We start from the raw sequence: 21,209 nt of genomic DNA, 5'->3' as shown, positions 1-21,209 counted from the left end.
GTATTTTAATCTCGCTTTTAATGAACACAAACTTCGTGATGTAGGAAAATACCAACTTGCATGCATATGTTTGTGTATGTTTTGTCTGCCCCAAGGAACAACGTCATCTGGAAGTATTTGTTGCTCCTTAACAGTGGGGGTGGTGGGGTTTGAAATACGTCACTATGTAATAGCTGGAACGACCGAGCAAAGGTGGGGGGTTCTACATTAGCGTTTGTTAGTTTGTAATATTTCGCCTGCCCTTATCCTTACGGTACAAACTTTTATTAAAATGTATTAGTGCTAATATATAGGTCCAAAAGATGTACCACTAGGTGGCGCCTGCTCCAGAGCTATCACGTGACCCAGGGTACTACATTGTAATCATATTTGCAACCGAATACATTTATTAGTCGTCAATCACCAATCGGTTCAAGTTCGTCACTGAATGAAAAAAAAAACGACTCAAGACGAAAAGAATTGAAGAAAGTTTCACAACAATTTGTAATCATTACATAAACAACATATTTAATGCGTTTGAAGAGTTTCCAGGGTGCGTGATTTGAAACTGCACAAGACGCAAAACCTCAACAGTATGAAGACGCAGTGGTGATTATTCGTCATAATAGAGATTGTTGATAGAAAATTAACTCCAAATAAATAATAAAGTAGCACGTGTTTAACGAATCTGAAAATAACATATCTACATCATGGTTTTATGGTCTGTTAACACGTCCGTAGAGCAGAACGGCCCTGGTCGCTTTGTTTCGGACTATGAACATGTATGGGCGGTCAACCGTGAATTTTCTGTAGTTGGGTCGAGCAGCTGGTGTCGCAACTGTGGTTGTGCAAATTAATTCACAATTCTCTGGTATGTTCAGGGTAGGGAATGTCTGAAGGTTAGCGGCTGACGGGTTGATTGCTTGAGTTGTCGGCTTCGCGTTCGAGTTTCCGATCTCCAGCGACACCTGGTGGATTGCTGCAATAAAAAAATATGTCGGTTTGAGGGCGCTGGTGGTGTTTCATGTTCAGGTGTTGAGCAACTGCGCCCGACTCAAAAAAAAAAAAAAAAACTGCGCCTGACTCATATACCAAGAAGAAAACCTGATCGGGATTCGTGCCCAGAATATCCTGGGTTCAAATCCCGGCGTGGTCAAAAAACTAAATTGAATCTTGCTTTGCTGCTTGTAGCTCATTCTTGCACAGATGATGAACCCAGGCAGAGTTCGGAACGTCTACTTATTATCAATAGCATAATAGCTTTGGCTTTTTTAAGTATTTTGCACCCAAAAACTAAATTAGTTCGCAATTACTGTGATGCAAATTTCACAGACTACAAAACATGTTTTTTAAATGCTCTTCCGACATTTCTCTGTATTGATGTAAAATGTGTAAAGCAACGTCATGCAAATACGGTATTCTCCCTTAAACCTCCAACATTCCAATACAGCCTGCACTCTGTTTCGTGAGTTGAGTTAAAAGATTAAAAGTATCGCCAACCTTGTGAATAGTAAGCCATGGTATTGTTGGTCATCCCGTCGTATTGTGCTGTTGGTTTGAAAGCGTGGACGATACCGGATCTGTGGTGGTGAATATGACCAACGTTCATCCTGTACTCGTTCTGAAACGTTGAAAAGTAAAATTGGATCAAGATTTGTTTCCAGATGTTGTCGTTAGAAGTAATTTGTTGCGTGTGGAATTATTATAGGGAGAATTGTTTTGTTCTTTGCCAGAACTGCATGACCAACATTCCCGTGCGCACAACCTCTCATTAGAAGGTTGGAGCGCGGAAGACTTAAGACCGTGGGTTCGAATCTCACCGGGAGCGTGCTTAACTCATGATCTATTTAAACTTTACAGAGGTTTATTGACGTTTTTTACCATGAATGTTGGGATTCTAAGAATGATTTTCTCTCTGTTCGCCAACCTCATCCATCTTGTATATTCCTTGCAGAAATCGTGTTCCATGTCATGACCTCTGACCCCGTTGTTTTCCACAAAGAAATAAAGTTCCTCAGTCGGGCTGGGATATAAAAAGATTTGCTGACTAATGGTGCTAAGTGTCGGTAAAAGTGCTGATTAAGGATAAATGCAGTGAATAAGCATAAACTGATATGTTAACTTTTTCGGCCAACGTAAATTTATTTCAATGCGGATTATTGTTGTCACTTATGTGGAAAATAGCCACCAAGTTTGGTTGTTGGTTGCCCATAGCAACGCGGGCCGCCAACGTAACCCTCCCTCCCTACCTTATATCAACTCTGAATACGTCAGGGGTTCTCCCGTTGTTGGTTTGTGTGTTCTGGTGATATCCATCCGCGTAAATCTCCTGCATTCCAATCTGCACGAAAAAAACATAAAAAATCACTCGAAAACTTGATATTTCGGTATTGTTTCGTCACAGTGAAGGACAACGTATTTCTTTGTTTCAAACCCAACTCATGGGTAAACGGTTTTGGTTGTGAGAAATCATTCATTTTCTCGTGTTGAAACCTTGAGCAATATTTTCGGCTATTGGTCAGAAAAAAAGGTGGGTTTGTCATATCCGCGATGTCGTTTGAAGATTTCCATGGTAGTAAAAGTATCAGCAATCAGTGAAGCGTGTAATTGCAATCAATTACATTGGTCACATGGTTTCGCCTCTGACTCACCTCAATATCAGTCCCGTTGCTAAGCCTAAACGTCTGCATAGTTTTATCCAAAGAATCGCCGACAAATGGAAGATTTAACTGGAAGTCTAGGGTGTTTACCGCCACCATGCGGGTAGATGAAGTGATCTGATTCGTTGTGAAAAGAGTTGCGGTTACCATGCTAACGCTGTTACTCTGCGCCCACGTGTTGATCGCCACCCTGGAAGCCTTGGCAACAACAGAAGGCGTTACCTTATATGGAAGTTGATTAAGATATGTTAAATTTAAAACCACAGCAGTAACACCCGTAATGTTGGTTTGTATTGAGATCAAATTATAATCAGCTTAATTTCTTGTTTCAATTTGTTGTTTTTCATTAACTAAGGATGTTCCCTTCTACACTGACTGGTATAATTTATATTATAATTGGTCTGTGACTGCAAATACTTTTTGTTTCATATTTATAAAGGGAATTTTGCCAATGTTATTCAGTCTTACGTTTGGTGTCAATTCGAAATCAAGAGATTGAATTTCTGCGCCATAGAAAGTTGATGAATTTCCGATGAATTTTGGAAGCAAGTAGATGCTGGAATCGATGAACAACGCAAGTTTGTATTCTTTCAAAACCTCCCTCGAATTGTTGTAATCGACACGAAGTTTTTTGTCGTTATTGAAATAACCGAACAAGTTGTTTTTTTGCGTGTTGTCGAATTCGTTCCTGAAAAAAATTGTGATTAAACTTTTTTTTTTTTGTAACAGCGATGAGTTTTCAGGGTAGAGAAAACAATTTAAAACCTGAATATAAAACTATCTGTTGGTCCCAGGGTTCGGGATTATTTGATGACTTTGTATCAATTCTTGTCGGCGAGTGTTTAAAATTCGTCAGTGACGTCACAATGAGACACGGAGTCGACCTTGACCAACTCCACTGACCTTGTTGTCCCAACACTTCCCTCCCGAAGCTGAGCGAGCATGTTCGCGACACTTAGTGGTGAAAACATGGAGTTTGGGTCTCCTGTTAATTCGGTGTTGTACCTCATCAGATCTCCACCATAATTATTCGACAAATATTCAACCCCTCCATTCGATCCGATGCAGTTGGCTCGTATCTACAACAGAAACAGATTTGAAGTTGCTTTTCATTGTAAACACTTAGAAACATGATAAAAAAGCAAACTTCTTTTAAATTGACCAGATCCGTTTCGTAAAAAGTAAAACTAATGATAGAAATCTTACCCGCACAACGTTGAACGTGGCAAGAATGAGGATTCCGAACATCTGAAGTGAATAACTCATTATGGTGGTTTGATTGGTAACCGACTGTGATGTGGAGGCATCTTCTGGCTCAGTTTATATTGGCTTTATTATATGGATATTTCCTCCAGCATGCAAACAGGTGGAATAATTCATTCCGTCTTGTTTTGCTTCGGCGTTAGGGTTTGAATGCACGATTCCGGCCATGTTTGGGGGAACAGATGCAGATTATCCGGTCCGGAGTTACTGTAGATGGAAATATGAAGTTTGCGATTAACCGCCGCTCCTACGATAACCTGCACGCTCATAGTAACCAAATACACCCTTATTACCTTGCAACCTGTATGCCGTCGCAAGATCATGTATACTTTTAACTCATTCATATGGTTTTGTACTGCGCCATATTAAAGTTGCATCTAGTTTTTGAAATTTTTTGTTGCATTATTAATTGTATAGCGATAAATGCTAAACTGATGGGTGGCTACTTTATACCAAAGAAACGTAATCGCCATTTCTCCATTAATCACCGTATTTTAACAGGATTGTTAGTGATTATACTTATTTGCATAAATCCGTGCTTTGCCATCACGACTGTACAGGAAGCTGTTACAATCAACTGTATTAGCTTGTACCGTCGGTGGCGGCGTTTTAATTCAATAAAGACTTAATAGTTTCGTTTCACTGAAACTTAGCGGAATATTTACTATGAAATATTGCCCGTCAATTGATTTCTATTCACACACTAGTGTTTGCATTGGTTTGAATGGAACGCCGGTCGAACAGAAATTCAACGGTCAACAATGATTCAGAGGAATTGAGGCTAAGTTACATAAGCTGATGCCTAATAGGGACTTATAAAGTGATAGAATTTGATTATTTCCTGTAGGAAGATTTCGTTTTATTAGTTTTTTAAATTGTGTTTTGACTTTCATTATTCACTGCATGGAAAAGTATCAAAATACCTGCAGATACTTGAATAAAGTTAATCAATAGATTGCGCCACATATCTGCAAGGAATTACATCGTAAAACGCATGTTAGTTTAGTAAATGTTTGCATGAAATTTACGCCAGTCAACACCACCATATTTGTAAGTCGAGCTGATTAATTTTGCCTCAGGCGATGACAAACAATGACTTTGCACAAATTCCACTTCGACCAAGCGTTCGTCCGTTAAAACTTGCGATATAAGTTTCAATAGCGTTTCAGGGTCGCAGATTTTCACGTTGTTTTGCCGGCCGTTACATCAGCAGTTTTGGGCGGCATTAAACCAAAAAAAGGACTTACTTTCGGCTTCGCAACTATGAGAAGTTGACACTTATTGCAAGGTATTGTGCAATTTTAACTCACGCACACGTGGCGTTCCAAGCAGAAGCTGTTTGATTGAAATTAACAGGTTTGACTTTAGAGGTTGTACAAAGATAGGTTATTATGGTTAAACTGTTGATAAACCTCTCATTGTACATTCTTCGGTGTTTAGTAAACTATGTTGTTATTCAGTAAATATATTGGCTTATCCTGGAAGCAACGCCCTTGCTTATCCAATGTGTTTGTTGGTAGTGAAATGTGTCATTATATCAACAGTCAATAAAAATAAATGTGTTTTTTAATCATTTGTAGGAATTCTTTTTAGTTTATGGTTAGGTTAATTTAACCCTCAGCCATGAATTTAAAGGAATTCTGTGGTGGAGAAGATTTTTTTGTAAGTATTCTTGTCTTATATTACAAGTTAATATTGGCTACATGTAAACTTGGCTCTAGTTGCAAATGTATACAGATATGTTTATATCATATTACTCATCCAAATAATGATATAGTAATTACATTTTTTGCTTTTAAATAACCATGACATGGTAGAGATTTGCATATTGGCTTTAAAATTACCTTGACCAGATGAAAGATGAATATCAAGCATGCATTTCATGCTTATCTTTATAAGTTCCCCCCCTTCGGTGTACAGTGATTAGAATAAAGGATTTTAATTTATATTTTTATTCCTAGGATTACAACAAGGTCTTCAATTCTACTGACCCAGAGTTCAGTGATTGCTTTGAAGATATCGTGTTTGATTTGGCACCGGTTGCATTCATTCTTATATTTGGCTTGCCATATTTCTTTGCCATCAGAAAATCCTATGCATCTGCTATCCCAGTTTCAAAGCTATTTGCTACAAAATTGGTGTGTGATATATATTAGTAATTTCTTTTTTTAAATGCCAAATAATAACAAACATTTAAAGTCATTTGGAAAGTAATGTGGTGCATTCACTTCTTAAGTTTATCACAGAGATTCTCTTTGGTATTGAAAATTCTAAAAATGATATTTGATTTTTTGTAGATTTTCACCATTGTGTTGTGGCTTTTGGCTTGGACAGACTTTGGCAGAGGTTTATGGGAATGGATTAACAATGTCGATATATCGTACGCTGCTTTGATTTCACCGTTTATTATTGGACTTGGAATGGTAAGAAAATGAAACTACTAATAAAATTACTTACAAAAATAAAAAATTAGGTATTTTGGTAATTGAAAAATAAATAAAAGAGTAAATTGGCAGAATAACTTGAAATTGTGTTTTGTTCAGCAAATAAAAAAGGTTGATTAATTTCTATAACTCTCTATTTGTCTTACATAAAAGTCAACAGATTTTAACCTTGGAAACACATATTTTCATAAATGTATAATTTAGACACCCCATATAACTGACTTATGTGTTAAAGGCAACAGCTGCTTTCTTCACCAACTTTGACCGGAGCAAAGGTGTCAGATCGTCTGGGTTACTCACTATATACTGGATTCTCTATCTAATCACTTGGGCTCTTGTATTCAAAACTAAAGTTGAGCTTATTATGGATGGAAATGTGAGTGAATTCACAATCGTTTGAATGTTGGATAAATTGCAAATGTTTATCGTGATACTAAATCTTATAGGTTTGATTTAAACTTCACACACAAATGCTACATTAATGTACACATTAACACATGCAATTTCCATTAATTTTGTTGTATTTTAGAAGAGTGTAAAGTTCCTATTGAAGGTGCCAAGTTACATATTGACATTAGGGTTGGCTTCAACCAATGCTGTTTGTATTTATGATGTTTTAAATTGCAGCTTAACACAAGTGAAGTGTGGAGATGCGTCACCTTCTTCATCTCCTACACTTGCGTCATCACACAAGTTATCTTGTCCTTTGTGGTCGACCGAGATTCAGCTGAACCCCCTCATGTAAGTATTTACTGAGATTTTAAGTTAGAAGTACACAATATGTACGTTGTATATAATGAAAAGAAAAATAACTTTTCAAACAGGAACTGATCTTCTGGCAATAATTAATGTGCTGTCCAAAGTTTTGTTTGACATACAGCAAGACTTCATTCAGGTTTAACACTAACATGTCTATTTAAACCCATCTTTTGAAGATAATTCATCACCATATCAATCTTACTCAAGTTGAACTTTGGTAACAAAAAATGTGTAACGTAAATTAAATGATGATTCCTACATACATGTTTCAAGCATAACCAAATTCTTATTGCAGCAATTAATAATGATCTACAAATATTGTCGTATAACACGACCACGTTTCCCCACTTCCTGGCATTAAAACCATTCACTGCATGAACTGTTTACAATAACAACTTACTGCCACTATTCAACCGGTAAAAGTTGCATCGTTTCAATTATTTGATGAAATCACTCAAAATCAATTTCTTAACACTGTTACAGCACATTAATACAGCTTTGCTTTCTTTTCCTAAACACATGATCAATACAAATACAAATATATACAAGGAACACAACTCACAGATTTACTCATAATTCTGAGAATAAAAAGACCGGCCCATACAGTTATTAACATTGGCATAAGTACTTGTCAAAACGTTTTTCAAACATGACAACGTTAATAACAGTATGGGCCGGTCCTTTTTATTCTCAGTATATTTTACAACTTAACTAAAGAAAAACACTTGACTTTGCTGAAAAAGCATAAATATTTAACAAAATTTTCTAAAACTTAATTCAGGATCCATATTATGATGCAAGTGAGGACCTTCTCAATATTCCAGAAGACGGAAAAGAATTAAAAGTGTGTCCGGAAGTTTCTGCATCATTCATCTCTCGAATGATGTTTGAGTGGTTTTCTAAGTAAGTTTACTCACTTTGAAAGTTGCTGCATTTTAATTGGCTCTAATACAACTCCACCAATGTTATTCCAAAATACAATAGTTAAAAGTTTATTTTTTGAAGTAACTTCTGCAGATTAAATCTCTGCTTATTGGTTATGATAAACTTTCTTGTGGATATAATGCAGTTCAAATAGCTCATGTCAATATCAGAAATATGGGGGTAGCGTGTTTACAAATTCATCTAAATCAAAATATTTTCCACTAACCGACATCTTGACCTCAGAATGATCATGCTCGGTTACAAACGTCCGTTGGTTGACAACGATTTATGGTTGCTTAACAATGAGGACAAATGTTCGAGGGTTTCACGACATTTCAACAAAAACTGGAACAAGGAGATGGCCGAAGCAAAGTAGGTTATTGGATATCACAGTCCAGCCACACCTTATTAAAATCATCAATTGTAAATATTTGCTTGCGGACTTGCTGTATGGTTTGGCAAGAGGTAATTGATCAAATAAAGCACACAAACTTTGTACCCTTGCATAGTGTGGTTTGTGAAATAATTGTGGTGACAACTTTTGGAGCAATCAAACTTCATAATTTAAGTGAAAATATTTGGATGGACAGAATTTTTGTGGCAGTATTTAAACTAAAGTATCTCAAGCATGTTGATTGTGTGGGGTAATATAAGGACCATAGAAATAAATAAGCTACAACTGCTGAGTGATTATTTTGCAACATGCAAATCATCAACAACACATTCTCCACATGTCGCGATTAAAGTCTGGTCGATAGGAAGTTGTTTAACTTCCTGTTTGTTCGTGACACAGAAAAAAAGAAGCGCTACAAGCTGCAGACGGTGTCGGAAATTCCCATTTCACTGGAACCGATGAAGAAGTTCTGATTGAAGAAGCAAATAGTATGAAAGTTCATGACATAATTGCATATCTAGCATGTTTAAATGTCGATGAGGTTTTTTGGTGAAGCTTGTCACCATAAACTTCTCATGAGAATTGTTTTGCTCCAAATAATTTACTTGTTTGGCTTGATTGTAAATCAGTCACAACGTGTTGTTATTTTCCATCACTTAAACCTGCCCTGGTGCGTGGTAATTGGTAATGTTCTAAATTTTTTGTGAATATTTGTCCAAAATACATGGCAGAAATTCTCTGCAACTTTTCTTGCATTTCACAAATTATTTTTTTCCACTTGATGTCAGAATTTTATAAGTTTCCCGTTTGTGTTCCAGCCAAGAAACCCCAGCCATCGTTGTTCAGAGCTCTTATCGTCACTTTTGGTCCTTATTTTGCCCTCAGTGCATTCCTGAAGGCAATCAACGATGTTTTGACTTTCGTCAGTCCGCAACTTATGAGGTGAAAATTCAAGCACGAAACAATTACTTTAAACACAAACATCCACAAATTAACCTGATGTTATTCCTCACAGTGCATTGATTGATTACACCTCCAGCAACAACCCAGTATGGCAGGGATATCTGCTCGCTGTTCTGCTGTTTCTTACTGCCATCTTTCAAAGTATCGTCCTTCAACAATATTTCCATGTCTGTTTTGTTGTCGGAATGAGACTTCGGTCAGCTGTTGTGTCCGCCGTCTACAAGAAGGTTAGGCTTGCTTGTAATATAAACTGCACTATTAGTTGTCTATTTTATTTATTCCAGCAAAAAGTTGTATTTTAAGTGTAATTCTACTTTACCAAAGAGCATTTAAATGGTTTGGAAAATATCTCCAACCTAACATTGATCAGTGCTTTTTTTCTGAATTCATCCATGTGATTAGCTGAATACATTCAATAATAAACAAATATATTTGGGATTTTCAAGCGAAACTAATCATTCGTGTTTGTATAAAAATCCCCTCCACATAGTTAAGTGTTTAATTGAAATTTTTAGGCTCTTGTTTTGAGTAATTCTGCGAAGAAGGAAAGTACAGTTGGGGAAGTTGTGAATTTAATGTCGGTCGACGCCCAGAGATTCATGGACTTGATGTCGTACATTAATATTATTTGGTCTGGTGAGTTACGACAAGTTTGACTTTCTAAGACAGTTCAGGTGTTTTTGAAGTTATTTTGTGACAATTTCTTTCTGCATGCTTGAAAAAATGTATGCATGTGTTTTAAGATATTTAATAAGAGAACATATAAACAATGTTGATGTTCATATGCTATACTTGTGCACACAACACAAATATGCCTAAAAAAAGTAGTTACTACAGACTACAGTCAAAGATTAACAAACATATATATTGTCTTTTTGAAATAAAAAGAAAGCATATGCCATTGTGTTGGTGTTTTTTTTCATTGCTATACATAGTTACGTGGTAATTTGTTTGTGTTCAGGTCCTTTCCAGATTATCCTCGCCGTCTATTTCTTGTGGCAAACTCTTGGGCCGTCTGTGATGGCAGGTCTTTGTGTTATGATTGTTCTCATCCCAATTAATGGTTTGATCGCAAGCAAAGCCCACAAACTCCAGGTATGTTGTAAGCATGATCAACATCAGCATATGTTTATACAGCATAGAGGGGGACAAGTTAAGGAAGACTGAAATGCTCATTTGAAGTAATAAAATTTGTTTACTTAATGGAGTTCATGGACACATTCCCTCTAATTTGTGTTTTTCTGTCAGCCAGAAATTCTGTTTGATATTTCCATATCCACATATTCAAAGTATGCCAAAGATTTAGTGATGCCAACAATCATGAATCTGAAAAGCCACATTAAATTTATTATTTTAATTATTTAGGTTAGACAGATGAAGCACAAAGATGAGCGAATCAAGCTGATGAATGAAGTTCTTAATGGAATTAAAGTGTTGAAAATGTACGCATGGGAAATGTCATTCAAGGTAAACACAAATAATATCAATGTCAGTATTTTAATCAACTGTTTGGATTGTCACTGTTTAAGATTCTTCCAAATTGTTTTACAAAGTGTAGGTTTTGTGACAATCTCAAAACGTATTTCTGTTGACAAATCTTTCCGAATACTTCATTTATTTTACTTGAAAAAAACATGATTTTACTCCGAAGTTCCTGATTGAATGTTTTGTCAATTTTGTTTTTACTTATAAATCTTGCATTCCCTCTTTTAAATTAAAAAAAAAACTGTACCAAGAAAACTTTCCAGCTCTGTTCGTAAATAACTTCTTGTTAGTCACGAAGGCTGTCTACTTGTGATGTATGATATTATTTTTCTAGGAAAAACTGACTGCAGTACGAAATCTTGAGTTGGGAGTTTTACGAAGTGCAGCTTACTTAAATGCAGGAGCTTCCTTCACATGGACGTGTGCCCCATTCATGGTAAGATTTTTATGGACCATAATGTTATAGAAACATGTAAATTGACGAATTTTTTAGGAATTTAATGTGAAATGCCCTAAAAAAATTTTTATTTGTTGACTTTGTCCAAAACTTTTGTTGAATTAACTTCATGAAATTATTCTGTTTATTATGTTATTGAGAACATAATAATTTAATTTGTTTTTCTGACAATGTGTGAATTTATCAACATTCGGTTTCAGCAAAGATGTTTTTATCATTCCTTGAGAGTTGTAAAACCACAAACACTTTAATCAAATAAATTACAATTGATTAGAAATTTGAATTTTTTTCGTGCAGGTGTCTTTGATAACGTTTGCAGTTTACGTTCTGTCTGATAGTCATAATGTCTTGGACGCCCAGAAAGCTTTTGTTTCACTTTCCCTCTTTAACATCCTCCGATTCCCCCTCATGATGCTTCCTGTTATGGTGTCAGCTCTTGTACAGGTTTGTGTGCGATAAAAACTGAATAAACAAATAAGTTTACTTCTTAATTTAAACAAATTTTGAAGTTATATATTTGGAGTTTCTAAAAGAGCTGACCTTCCTACCCATGTGGTCAATTTGCTTGATCAGTTGCCAAGTAATCTTCATCCAATGCCCCAATTAAGTGCCGCTTTTGACAGCTCTGAACAACGAATGTCTTTTTGCGAAAGCATATGCTGAGGGTGTACACAAAATCCATACAAATTTTCTGTATGTCAGATTGGTGGTGCCTCCTTCATGCAAATTGTCCATTATTCTGTTTTGATTTGCCTGCTAAACATTTGTAATTTCTCCGTCAGACAAACGTGAGTTTGAATCGATTGCACAAGTTTCTCAGCAACGAGGAACTGGATGAGAGGAACGTCAACAGGAATCCCCACTCATCCTCACCAGCCATAGAAATCTTAGACAGTACTTTCTCTTGGTCGAAAGACGAAGAACCTGTTTTGAAAAAGTGAGTTCTTAACTTTTCATATTTTTTTAGTCTGAATTTTATCTCCAAGATTCAAAGTAAGGGCAGAGATTATTCCTCGGCCTCAGAATTTGCATTATTACCAAGAATGCATTGCTGGGATACTGGGCAATCCCAGTTTGAATATATTCAGTATTGACTTTCACTGCTAATCGAATATATTTTATTTTCATATATTCTTAGTATTAATCTTGAAGTGACGGACGGTTCACTGGTCGCTGTCGTCGGGCAAGTTGGGAGTGGAAAATCGTCACTTATTTCTGCGATACTCGGTGACATGGAGAAGAACGAGGGCCACGTGTCAGTCAAGGTGAATTTGTTGTAACTCATGTTTTCATTGTAAAGGAAACTCTGGTCTTGTTTGTTTAAATTCTCCTGACAACTAAAAGTTTTGCTAAAAAATGAATAAATACAAAAGTGTTTTATTTTCTTGACATTCCAAAACCGACTGTTGGAGTTTTTTTAAAAAAAGGTTAAATTTTCACCTTGTTGTTATAATTTTGGCCGGTAAATGTTTTGCCCTAAATCAACAAACTTCAACTTAATTATTCCAGGGTTCTGTGGCATATGTGGCACAACAAGCTTGGATCCAGAACCTGACAGTTCGTGAAAATATTCTGTTTGGAAACAAGCTGGATGTTTGTAAATATCAAGATACGGTTGAATCTTGTGAGTTGAAGGAGGACTTCGATATGTTGCCTGGAGGAGATCAGACCGAGATCGGAGAGAGGGTAAAATTTCTGTGGTCGTGTCGGAAATTTGTTGTGAATTAAGCCACAATGAGAAGTGAAAAAAGTCAGGATTGTTTTAAGATAATTATGATGAACAGTTAACCACGTTTTGCAAAAGAAACACTTTATAAAATTGTTTGTGACTTAAATTACCGCAACGTTTAATATTTTCCAATTACACAATTCATTTAATTTTTAAACCTTTTTCGCAACAAATTTTTATCCAGCCACAAATATTTGTTGTTGTTTAACAAAATATGTAAAAAGGTTACTTGAAATTTATACAAAAATAAGTGATCATCTATGTTCAGTGGAAAAAGTTCAAATTGTCTGAACCCTGCTATTATTTGCAGGGCATCAACTTATCAGGTGGTCAGAAGCAACGTGTCTCCATTGCACGAGCAGTTTATCAAGATGCACAGGTACCACTTGTACTATTTCTACAAATTACACGAATATTTAATTCCGTTGAACGTTATTAAACATTTTTTCGTTGAACTGAACGTTATTGGAACATTTTTTTTTAAACTTTTTCCAACTTTTCCTCTATTGTTCTCCCTATAATGGCAGAAGTTTTAAAACCAAAAGACTAAATGATTTTTAATGATTCCCTCAAAAAATTGGCCTTCCTAGTTCTTTTTGCATGTTTAGGTTTATTTGTTCGACGATCCGCTGAGTGCTGTGGATTCGCATGTTGGAAAAAATATTTTTGACAATGTTTTGGGGCCTCGAGGAGTTCTTAGAAAAAAAGTAAGTCAGAAAAAAATTTTCTTCTTCAATCAAAAAATTCAAGCGTTTCTCCTTAATTTTTGTCTTTCGAGCTGCAACCTTGATATTTTTATTCCCAGACAAGGATTTTGGTGACTCACGGTGTCCAATATTTACCTCAAGTTGACACAATTGTTGTTCTCGTCAATGGAAACATTACAGAGGTAGTTTGATGTTTAATTTCTTAATAAATAAGGTATTTTTTCACTGTCTTTGTTCAGTATTTGTCTATTGACTCTTGTCTGTGACTCTCAAACCAAAACCCATTCAAGTTGGTTGCGACAATATTTGTGTTAGGTTGGCGGCTACTACGAGTTGTTGGACAAGAACGGAGCATTTGCCGAGTTTTTGAGAAATTATGGCGACGCTGATGACGAGACTTTTGACGAGGGTGTTCCCAGTGGTAAGTTGTGTGTGTGGATTGAAGTGGATTCAACTTTTAAACTGGGCTTTTTTACTTTAGTTCCTCAATCTCCAATGCTTATTGATGACGTCGATGAAGCCAGTGTCGACCCCAACCTTGATTCTGTCGACTCATCCGGTCAAGCAAAGCGAAAGTTTGAGAGGTTGGTATTTTTACGTTTCCACACTGATCCAATCTGTGACTCTGTTACATGAATCTGAACAATTGCACATTTTTACTTTCACCCAAAGATCAAAACTCTCCAATAAACAATCAAACTAAATGATGAAATTATTTACAGTTTTTTACATAAATAAAAGTTTGTAAACTTTGAATCCGCTGTTTTCTTTATGGTCATCAAACAAACTCAGTAACAGATTTTAACCAATGATAATGATACGTGAAATACAGGCGAAATATATATCTAGACAACTTCAAACATTCAAATTATTTTTGCAAATGCTGTGCAATCAAATATAAGTTTACAAAATCAACAGAACTTTCGCCTTCAGTTAAATTAACAAAACACATTGTTTTGTTGAAATTATTTTCTTTTTAGCGATGTTTTTACAAATTCTGTTGAAAGGTAAATTATTTTTTAGTTTTGTTTGTTTTCTGTTGCTTGTTGATATTTTTTGCTCGCTTCCTGATTTAAATTTTGATGAGTTTATTTTGAATTGTTTTTTCCTTGGTTGGGTTCTCATCTAACAATGGCATCAAAACTAATTTTTAAACATATTTTATTGAAAAAGGTTTTTGTCACAAGTTTTAAATAGCAAAAGTTAAGGGAGAAATTAATATTTATCACCGGTATGTTTCTAACAAAAACATTTTTAATAATTCTGCTTTTACTCAAATTTTCCTGTTTGTTTTTGCAAATTTACTATTGCATTCTCAAAATATCCTTGGTGTCATTGTTAGTTTTTTTATGAAAACAAAAGTTTGGCATAAAATGTTGTCAGCATGACAGTGGTTGGGTGGACTTCCAGTGGACAAATATAGTCAACATACAACTTTTATTGTTAAATTTGTGTGGGTTCCAAACAATGATGTTAATTTGATTTCTGCTGGGCATTTTTTATTTTGGACTTCAAATTTTTCAGACAAAGAAGCAGAAAATCAATGTCTGAGAATATTGTTGGTCCGACATGCAAATATGTTCCACTGAAGAAGAAAGATTCTGACCGCGTTTGTAAATTGCCTGCTCAGAAACAACAGGACGACAAACTCATTACAACTGAAACAGCGGAAACTGGAAATGTAAGAAACAATTTTTTTACCAAAATGTCCTCCCAAGCCCAATATTGCAAGCAGGTTTTGTCGTAGTATCACACCAGTTATAAATAATCTCCCACTAAAAAATCAAGTCAATGAACCAAGTTAACAATCTTGCAACGAAATTTCAGGTCAGTCTGTCCGTGTTCACCTCCTACATGAGATCTCTCGGATTTCCAGTCGTCTTTGCTATTATTTCTATGTACACCCTGCAGAACGCGGCATCAGTTTACTCCAACATATGGCTTGCCGGTAAGCAACATACAACTTCATGGTGTTGTGTGATTGGAGATATCTAATTTCGACAACCTTATGAACACCGCACGACAGTTTACAAATTATGTCAAAACTTCGCATACCATCCTATAGGCACTAACCAAAATATGTTGACCTTGTTTGAATTGTATGTTAATGTAATGAGTAAATTCATATAATACCTGGACATTAACGCACTTGCTAACCTTTCTTCCTGGCGCATTACAATCCCATGCTTTGGTAAAATATTGGTGTATGAACTCATGGTACATGCCAGGGTTGGTGGAATTGTAGCCATAACATGTTAACTTGTAAGTTTACTGCTGACACCCACAATCAAAAACTTTTGTTCAATATTTTACCCCCATAAAAACATGAGTCATAATAACCAGTGAGGTGCACACTCATCTTAACTCACTTCAATTAATTGTGTAATTGCAATAAAAACCAGTGTATATTTCATGAAGTGGATAACATGTGTGATTATCACATCACGTTGTGTTGCTTGTAACTTTCCGCGTACTTTACTGTTTTATGTTGAAATGTAGATTGGACAAATGACCCGATAAACCCAGACCACACCCAAAACACAACAAGTTTGAGGCTTGGAGTTTACGCTGCTCTCGGCTTCGGTCAAGGTGGGGGAATCACCTCTGTTGCAAACTTTTTTTTATGCAGTTTAAACGACAAACAGATTAATCGATAACTAATTTGTGCAGCTTTCATGGTTCTAATTGCTTCGTTCGCCCTCTCGTTTGGATCTGTGGCAGCTGCGCGAGTTCTACACTCGAATATGTTGTACAGTATATTGAGAGCTCCCATGGCCTTCTTTGACACAACACCACTAGGAAGGGTTATGAACAGATTCAGGTTAGAGTGAGAATTATACAAAGTTGGCTACTGTATGAACTTTGTGAATATTGAAGTTGAAACTGGCCACAAAATAACAGATCTTTGCCCTTGACCAAGATAGCTTCACAAAACAACTGTCAAATGCTCGTCCTGTTTAAAGAAATTTTCTTGTGTCATATTTCAAGAGCACAGGTTGATATTCTTCCTATCAACATTGAAATTTATTTTCCACAGCAAAGATGTTTATTTGGTGGATGAGGTGATTCCCCGTAGCATGTCCAGCTTCCTCAGTACAATGTTCATGACGTTGTCGACTTTCTTCGTGATTATTTTCAGTACCCCAATATTTGCTGCGGTCGTCGTTCCCATTCTCATCCTCTACTGGTTCGTTCAGGTCAGTCTATCCTCAAATTATTTTACAAAATACATGAGATATAATGGAGTAAATACAGTATAGTGCAGGAACTTATTTCAGCCTATGTATTGGAAATTATAGAAAATCAGAAAAGTAAAATGTTTAGGCAGATGATGATGCATCATATTTTTTTCATTTGAGCACGAGACGATCGCTTTAAACATGAATAATTTTCCCAACAGAGGTTTTACATCCGAACTTCACGTCAGTTGAAGCGTCTTGAGTCAATCAGTCGATCTCCAATCTACTCTCACTTCAGCGAAACCATGAATGGTTTGTTTTCTTCCCTACGTTACCACATACTTTAACATATGATACGTACCACATACTTTAACATATGATACGTACCACATACTTTAACATATGATACGTACCACATACTTTAACATATGATACGTACCACATACTTTAACATATGATACGTACCACATACTTTAACATATGATACGTACCACATACTTTAACATATGATACGTACCACATACTTTAACATATGATACGTACCACATACTTTAACATATGATACGTACCACATACTTTAACATATGATACGTACCACATACTTTAACATATGATACGTACCACATACTTTAACATATGATACGTACCACATACTTTAACATATGATACGTACCACATACTTTAACATATGATACGTACCACATACTTTAACATATGATACGTACCACATACTTTAACATATGATACGTACCACATACTTTAACATATGATACGTACCACATACTTTAACATATGATACGTACCACATACTTTAACATATGAAATTATTGTTTCTCTGTTATTTTTAAATTTGTTTAGCAACTGAATGACTAAGATTTCTATGGTAAGATTTATTTGTGTGATTCCCCAGGTGTGAGCACGATCAGAGCTTACGGATTGAGGAAGAGTTTCATCAAACAGAATGCAGCAAAAGTTGACACGAATCAGATGGCTTACTACCCTAACATAGTTTCAAACAGGTAGAAATTACCCGGGTGTGACCAGATGGAGGTCGATTGTTTGACGACCGAAACGTTGATTTAATAAATAGTTTTGTTTGATGGCAATTTCAGCAAAACCAATGTTCCAGACCCAAATGTGAAAGTAAATGTGTTTTGCAGATGGCTTGCACTCAGACTTGAGGTTGTCGGAAATCTGATTGTTTTGTTTGCGGCAATATTTGCTGTCCTTGAGAGAGGAAAAATAGATGCGGGGGTCGTTGGTTTGTCGATCTCTTACGCCATGCAGGTAACTTCATCAATCTATTTATGAGCGTAAAAAAACAAACAAATGCTGCCAATATGTTGCACTATTCTGTGATTACTGTGTAAAATAATTTTTGCATTTTCGTCCCGTTGCCACAATGAGTCTGAAAAACAACCCAAAAGACAAATGGGAATTTTTACAAAAGTTTTTGAACTATGGAATGAGTTTTTTTTTATCTTTCATGAATGATTGCAATCTTTCATCAAAGTAGAAACTGTTATTGTCATCATATGACCAAGACCCCACTCATGTAATCTGTTCTAACTCTTCATGATTATTCATAATCATCTAACATGATCGTCTCATGCCAAATTCACATGAAAACTCTTAAAATAATGATTCAATTAGATCACGATGATCATGAACTGGATGGTTCGAATGGCGAGTGAGATTGAAACAAACATTGTTGCCATTGAAAGAGTTGAGGAATATACAAACGTCGAACAAGAGGTTTGTTTTTTCTTACATCTGGTTATCAGGTGGACGTTTTGAATGTAAAGTTGTGTTGCAAACATTGACAGTAACCATGCCAGGGAAACCAGTATTATAAGGTTGTTTACAAAATAATGATAATTAATTATGTTTTGGCAAAAATTTATTGCATTACTTTTGCTGTAGGCGCCCCTGAAAATTTTAAACCGAACTCCACCTGGTGATTGGCCAGAATTGGGCGGGATACGCTTCGATGATTACAGCACAAGGTACAGAGAGGAATTGGATTTGGTTGTGAAGAACATCAGCATAGACATCGGTGGGGGTGAAAAGGTAACGATGGCTGCCAACAGACATCTTAATGCAATCTCGACGACAAGTATCAAAATAAACTGGTTTTAGTAAAAATGTTTTGAAAATTGTTTGATGACATTTTAAATAGCTTAAACAAACAAAGGACAGCTTAAACTGAATGTTGATCATAAATATCCACCAGGTGGGGATAGTGGGCCGCACTGGAGCTGGAAAATCTTCTCTGACTCTTGCTTTGTTCCGCATCATTGAATCTGCATCTGGACGTATTGTGATTGACGGAAGAAATATTGCTGAAATGGGACTTGGAGATCTCAGGTCTAAGCTGTCAATCATACCACAGGTGGGCGGGGCTTCAGTGATCACATGACATAAACATCTTCCCACAATTCATTGCAACTTTCTTTAGGATCCTGTTTTGTTTTCGGGAACCATGAGAATGAACTTGGACCCGTTTGAAATTTATTCTGATGCCAAATTGTGGGATGCCTTGGAACATTCTCATCTTAAAGAGTTTGTTACGTCACTTCCGGACAAACTTGAACACCAGGTGTCAGAAGGCGGTGAGAACTTGAGGTAAGATTTTTATGGCCACAAAAAATCAAAATGAATAATGTTTAATTTCTGCTAGAAAACCTACTTTCATGATTTATCAACGAAACTTCTGTGATTTATATTATTTTTAAATTGCAAAAAACCAAACATTTTAATTGACAAAAAAATGAAATAAGCAATACCAAGAAAATAATGTTTTAATCTATTTAAAATCCTTCCACGTTTTTCATGTTAAGTGTGGGACAGAGACAACTTGTATGTTTGGCACGAGCTCTTTTGAGAAGATCTAAAATTCTGGTGCTGGATGAGGCAACAGCAGCCGTTGACCTTGAAACAGATGACCTTATTCAGGTAATTACCAACAGATCTTGCTGGTTTGAAACCAACTGAATAACTATCATACTCCAATATATCGTTTTAAATTATTTTGGCCTCCTTAAATTTCGTTGTTTGCTGTTCATGTTGGAACATATACATTAGTTGTGTGCACTACAAGTGCTTACAGGTCACAGATATGTTTATGTGTCCAATGTAACTGTTCTGTGTGATTTGCCTGGTGATAATGACACCAATTTATCAGGTTCCTTGTTTGAATTTTTGCAAGGTATTCTGGTAACCATAGCAACCAAATATTGTTTTATATTTCCAGAAAACCATCAGGGACCAGTTTGCCGATTGTACTACTTTCACAATTGCCCATCGTCTTAACACCATTATGGATAGCACAAGGTGGGGATTCAGCTCCATGGTTTTGCTGATAATTACTGACAAGTGTTGTGGTTTGGCACCAGCCAATAACTGATGTTTATTCAACAAATTAATTTGTAGTGGAAGCAACAAAAACATGAATGGTCGAATTTCACCAAAATCAACCATTCATCATTTGTTGCTTCGATTGCAAACTAATTTGTTGAATTAATGTGAAAATCACCACCGACCCCATTCCAAACTGCCACAGTTGCAAACTCTCATGTCTCTCAATTCTTACACAGAGTTCTTGTGTTGGACGCTGGGAAAGTTGTGGAATTTGATTCACCCCAAAATCTCCTCAAGGCAAAAGGTCACTTCTACTCCATGGCCAAAGACGCCGGTCTCACGTAATTACCCATTGTTACGTCACAGTGTGCTTTTGTTCATCACAAAATTGTTTGTTCCTTTCTGGAGATTTCAACCTTGAGATAAAAGCATTGAAAGTCGATCCGTTATTTGTACATAGAGATAGGTAACCCAATGATAACCTTGTATTATGTACATATGTATTGGTACTTAGTAACAATAGTGGTATATTCTTATGGTAGTGAACCCAGGTATAAATATGCATACAAATGCAATGCGGTTGATCAGTCTGACCTTGTTACTGTGAAAATCAACTATTCCCTGTAATGTCAATAACATGATTCCTGGTTCCAACATTTTCACATTTTTTCACGCTACCTAATTTAACCGGTTCATGCTTTCTTTTGTTAAACCATTTTATTTACCTTAACTTCTATTAATGTTCTATATCAAATGAAGCAGTTACCCAATGTATATCTTGTGCAAGATGCCAAATGAGTTTTTTGCCTTGTTCAATTTGTTAGAAGCTCTTTTGTATGAAGTAGTTGATTAAAGTGGACTTTATAATTTGCACTTCACCCCTTATACTATCTGTAAATACAATCC

General features: G+C 35.9%; 2 protein-coding genes across 3 annotated transcripts; one reads left to right on the top strand and one right to left on the bottom strand.

The window, feature by feature from the left end:
• Window positions 1–695: 695 nt before the first annotated feature.
• Window positions 696–3,905, bottom strand: LOC145908821 (neuroserpin-like). The gene is made up of 8 exons (XM_082996146.1): window positions 3,846–3,905; window positions 3,543–3,718; window positions 3,108–3,327; window positions 2,631–2,861; window positions 2,229–2,320; window positions 1,861–2,002; window positions 1,480–1,600; window positions 696–958 (listed from the first exon to the last, which is right to left on the bottom strand). Exons 1-8 carry the CDS (start codon window positions 3,903–3,905, stop codon window positions 696–698), a joined length of 1,305 nt encoding a protein of 434 aa, XP_082852272.1.
• Window positions 3,906–5,480: 1,575 nt separating this feature from the next.
• Window positions 5,481–21,208, top strand: LOC145908253 (multidrug resistance-associated protein 1-like). 2 transcript variants are annotated; one of them, XM_082995492.1, is made up of 39 exons: window positions 5,481–5,564; window positions 5,864–6,040; window positions 6,200–6,325; window positions 6,582–6,722; window positions 6,974–7,087; window positions 7,887–8,008; window positions 8,273–8,401; window positions 8,823–8,911; window positions 9,242–9,365; window positions 9,439–9,613; window positions 9,902–10,022; window positions 10,348–10,481; window positions 10,752–10,853; window positions 11,206–11,307; window positions 11,626–11,772; window positions 12,111–12,265; window positions 12,467–12,593; window positions 12,838–13,014; window positions 13,368–13,436; window positions 13,666–13,764; window positions 13,863–13,946; window positions 14,080–14,185; window positions 14,246–14,348; window positions 14,745–14,771; window positions 15,289–15,445; window positions 15,592–15,712; window positions 16,264–16,353; window positions 16,435–16,585; window positions 16,802–16,961; window positions 17,165–17,255; window positions 17,854–17,962; window positions 18,104–18,230; window positions 18,597–18,698; window positions 18,867–19,013; window positions 19,177–19,335; window positions 19,402–19,568; window positions 19,784–19,898; window positions 20,197–20,276; window positions 20,540–21,208. In XM_082995492.1, exons 1-39 carry the CDS (start codon window positions 5,526–5,528, stop codon window positions 20,646–20,648), a joined length of 4,674 nt encoding a protein of 1,557 aa, XP_082851618.1. In that variant the 5' UTR covers window positions 5,481–5,525; the 3' UTR covers window positions 20,649–21,208. The 2 variants fall into 2 exon arrangements, with proteins under 2 accessions (XP_082851618.1, XP_082851619.1); XM_082995493.1 differs by lacking the exon at window positions 14,745–14,771.
• Window position 21,209: the final 1 nt, after the last annotated feature.

The sequence above is a fragment of the Ascidia mentula genome, chromosome 7, assembly GCF_947561715.1.
Source record: "Ascidia mentula chromosome 7, kaAscMent1.1, whole genome shotgun sequence".
Lineage (NCBI taxonomy): Eukaryota > Metazoa > Chordata > Ascidiacea > Phlebobranchia > Ascidiidae > Ascidia > Ascidia mentula.
Note: the sequence above shows the minus strand (reverse complement) of the source record. Positions and strands in the feature narration are given on the sequence as shown.

Excerpts from the sequence above, each read along its gene's own strand:
- LOC145908821 (XM_082996146.1), bottom strand. The coding sequence starts at position 3,905 with ATGAGTTATTCACTTCAGATGTTCGGAATCCTCATTCTTGCCACGTTC. Across the intron at positions 2,862-3,107 it reads ATTTCGAATTGACACCAAAC|GTAACGCCTTCTGTTGTTGC; the intron begins GTAAGACTGAAT and ends CTTCCATATAAG. Across the intron at positions 2,003-2,228 it reads GTATTCAGAGTTGATATAAG|CCCGACTGAGGAACTTTATT; the intron begins GTAGGGAGGGAG and ends TTTATATCCCAG.
- LOC145908253 (XM_082995492.1), top strand. The coding sequence starts at position 5,526 with ATGAATTTAAAGGAATTCTGTGGTGGAGAAGATTTTTTT. Across the intron at positions 5,565-5,863 it reads GTGGTGGAGAAGATTTTTTT|GATTACAACAAGGTCTTCAA; the intron begins GTAAGTATTCTT and ends TTTTATTCCTAG. Across the intron at positions 14,772-15,288 it reads TTTACAAATTCTGTTGAAAG|ACAAAGAAGCAGAAAATCAA; the intron begins GTAAATTATTTT and ends CAAATTTTTCAG.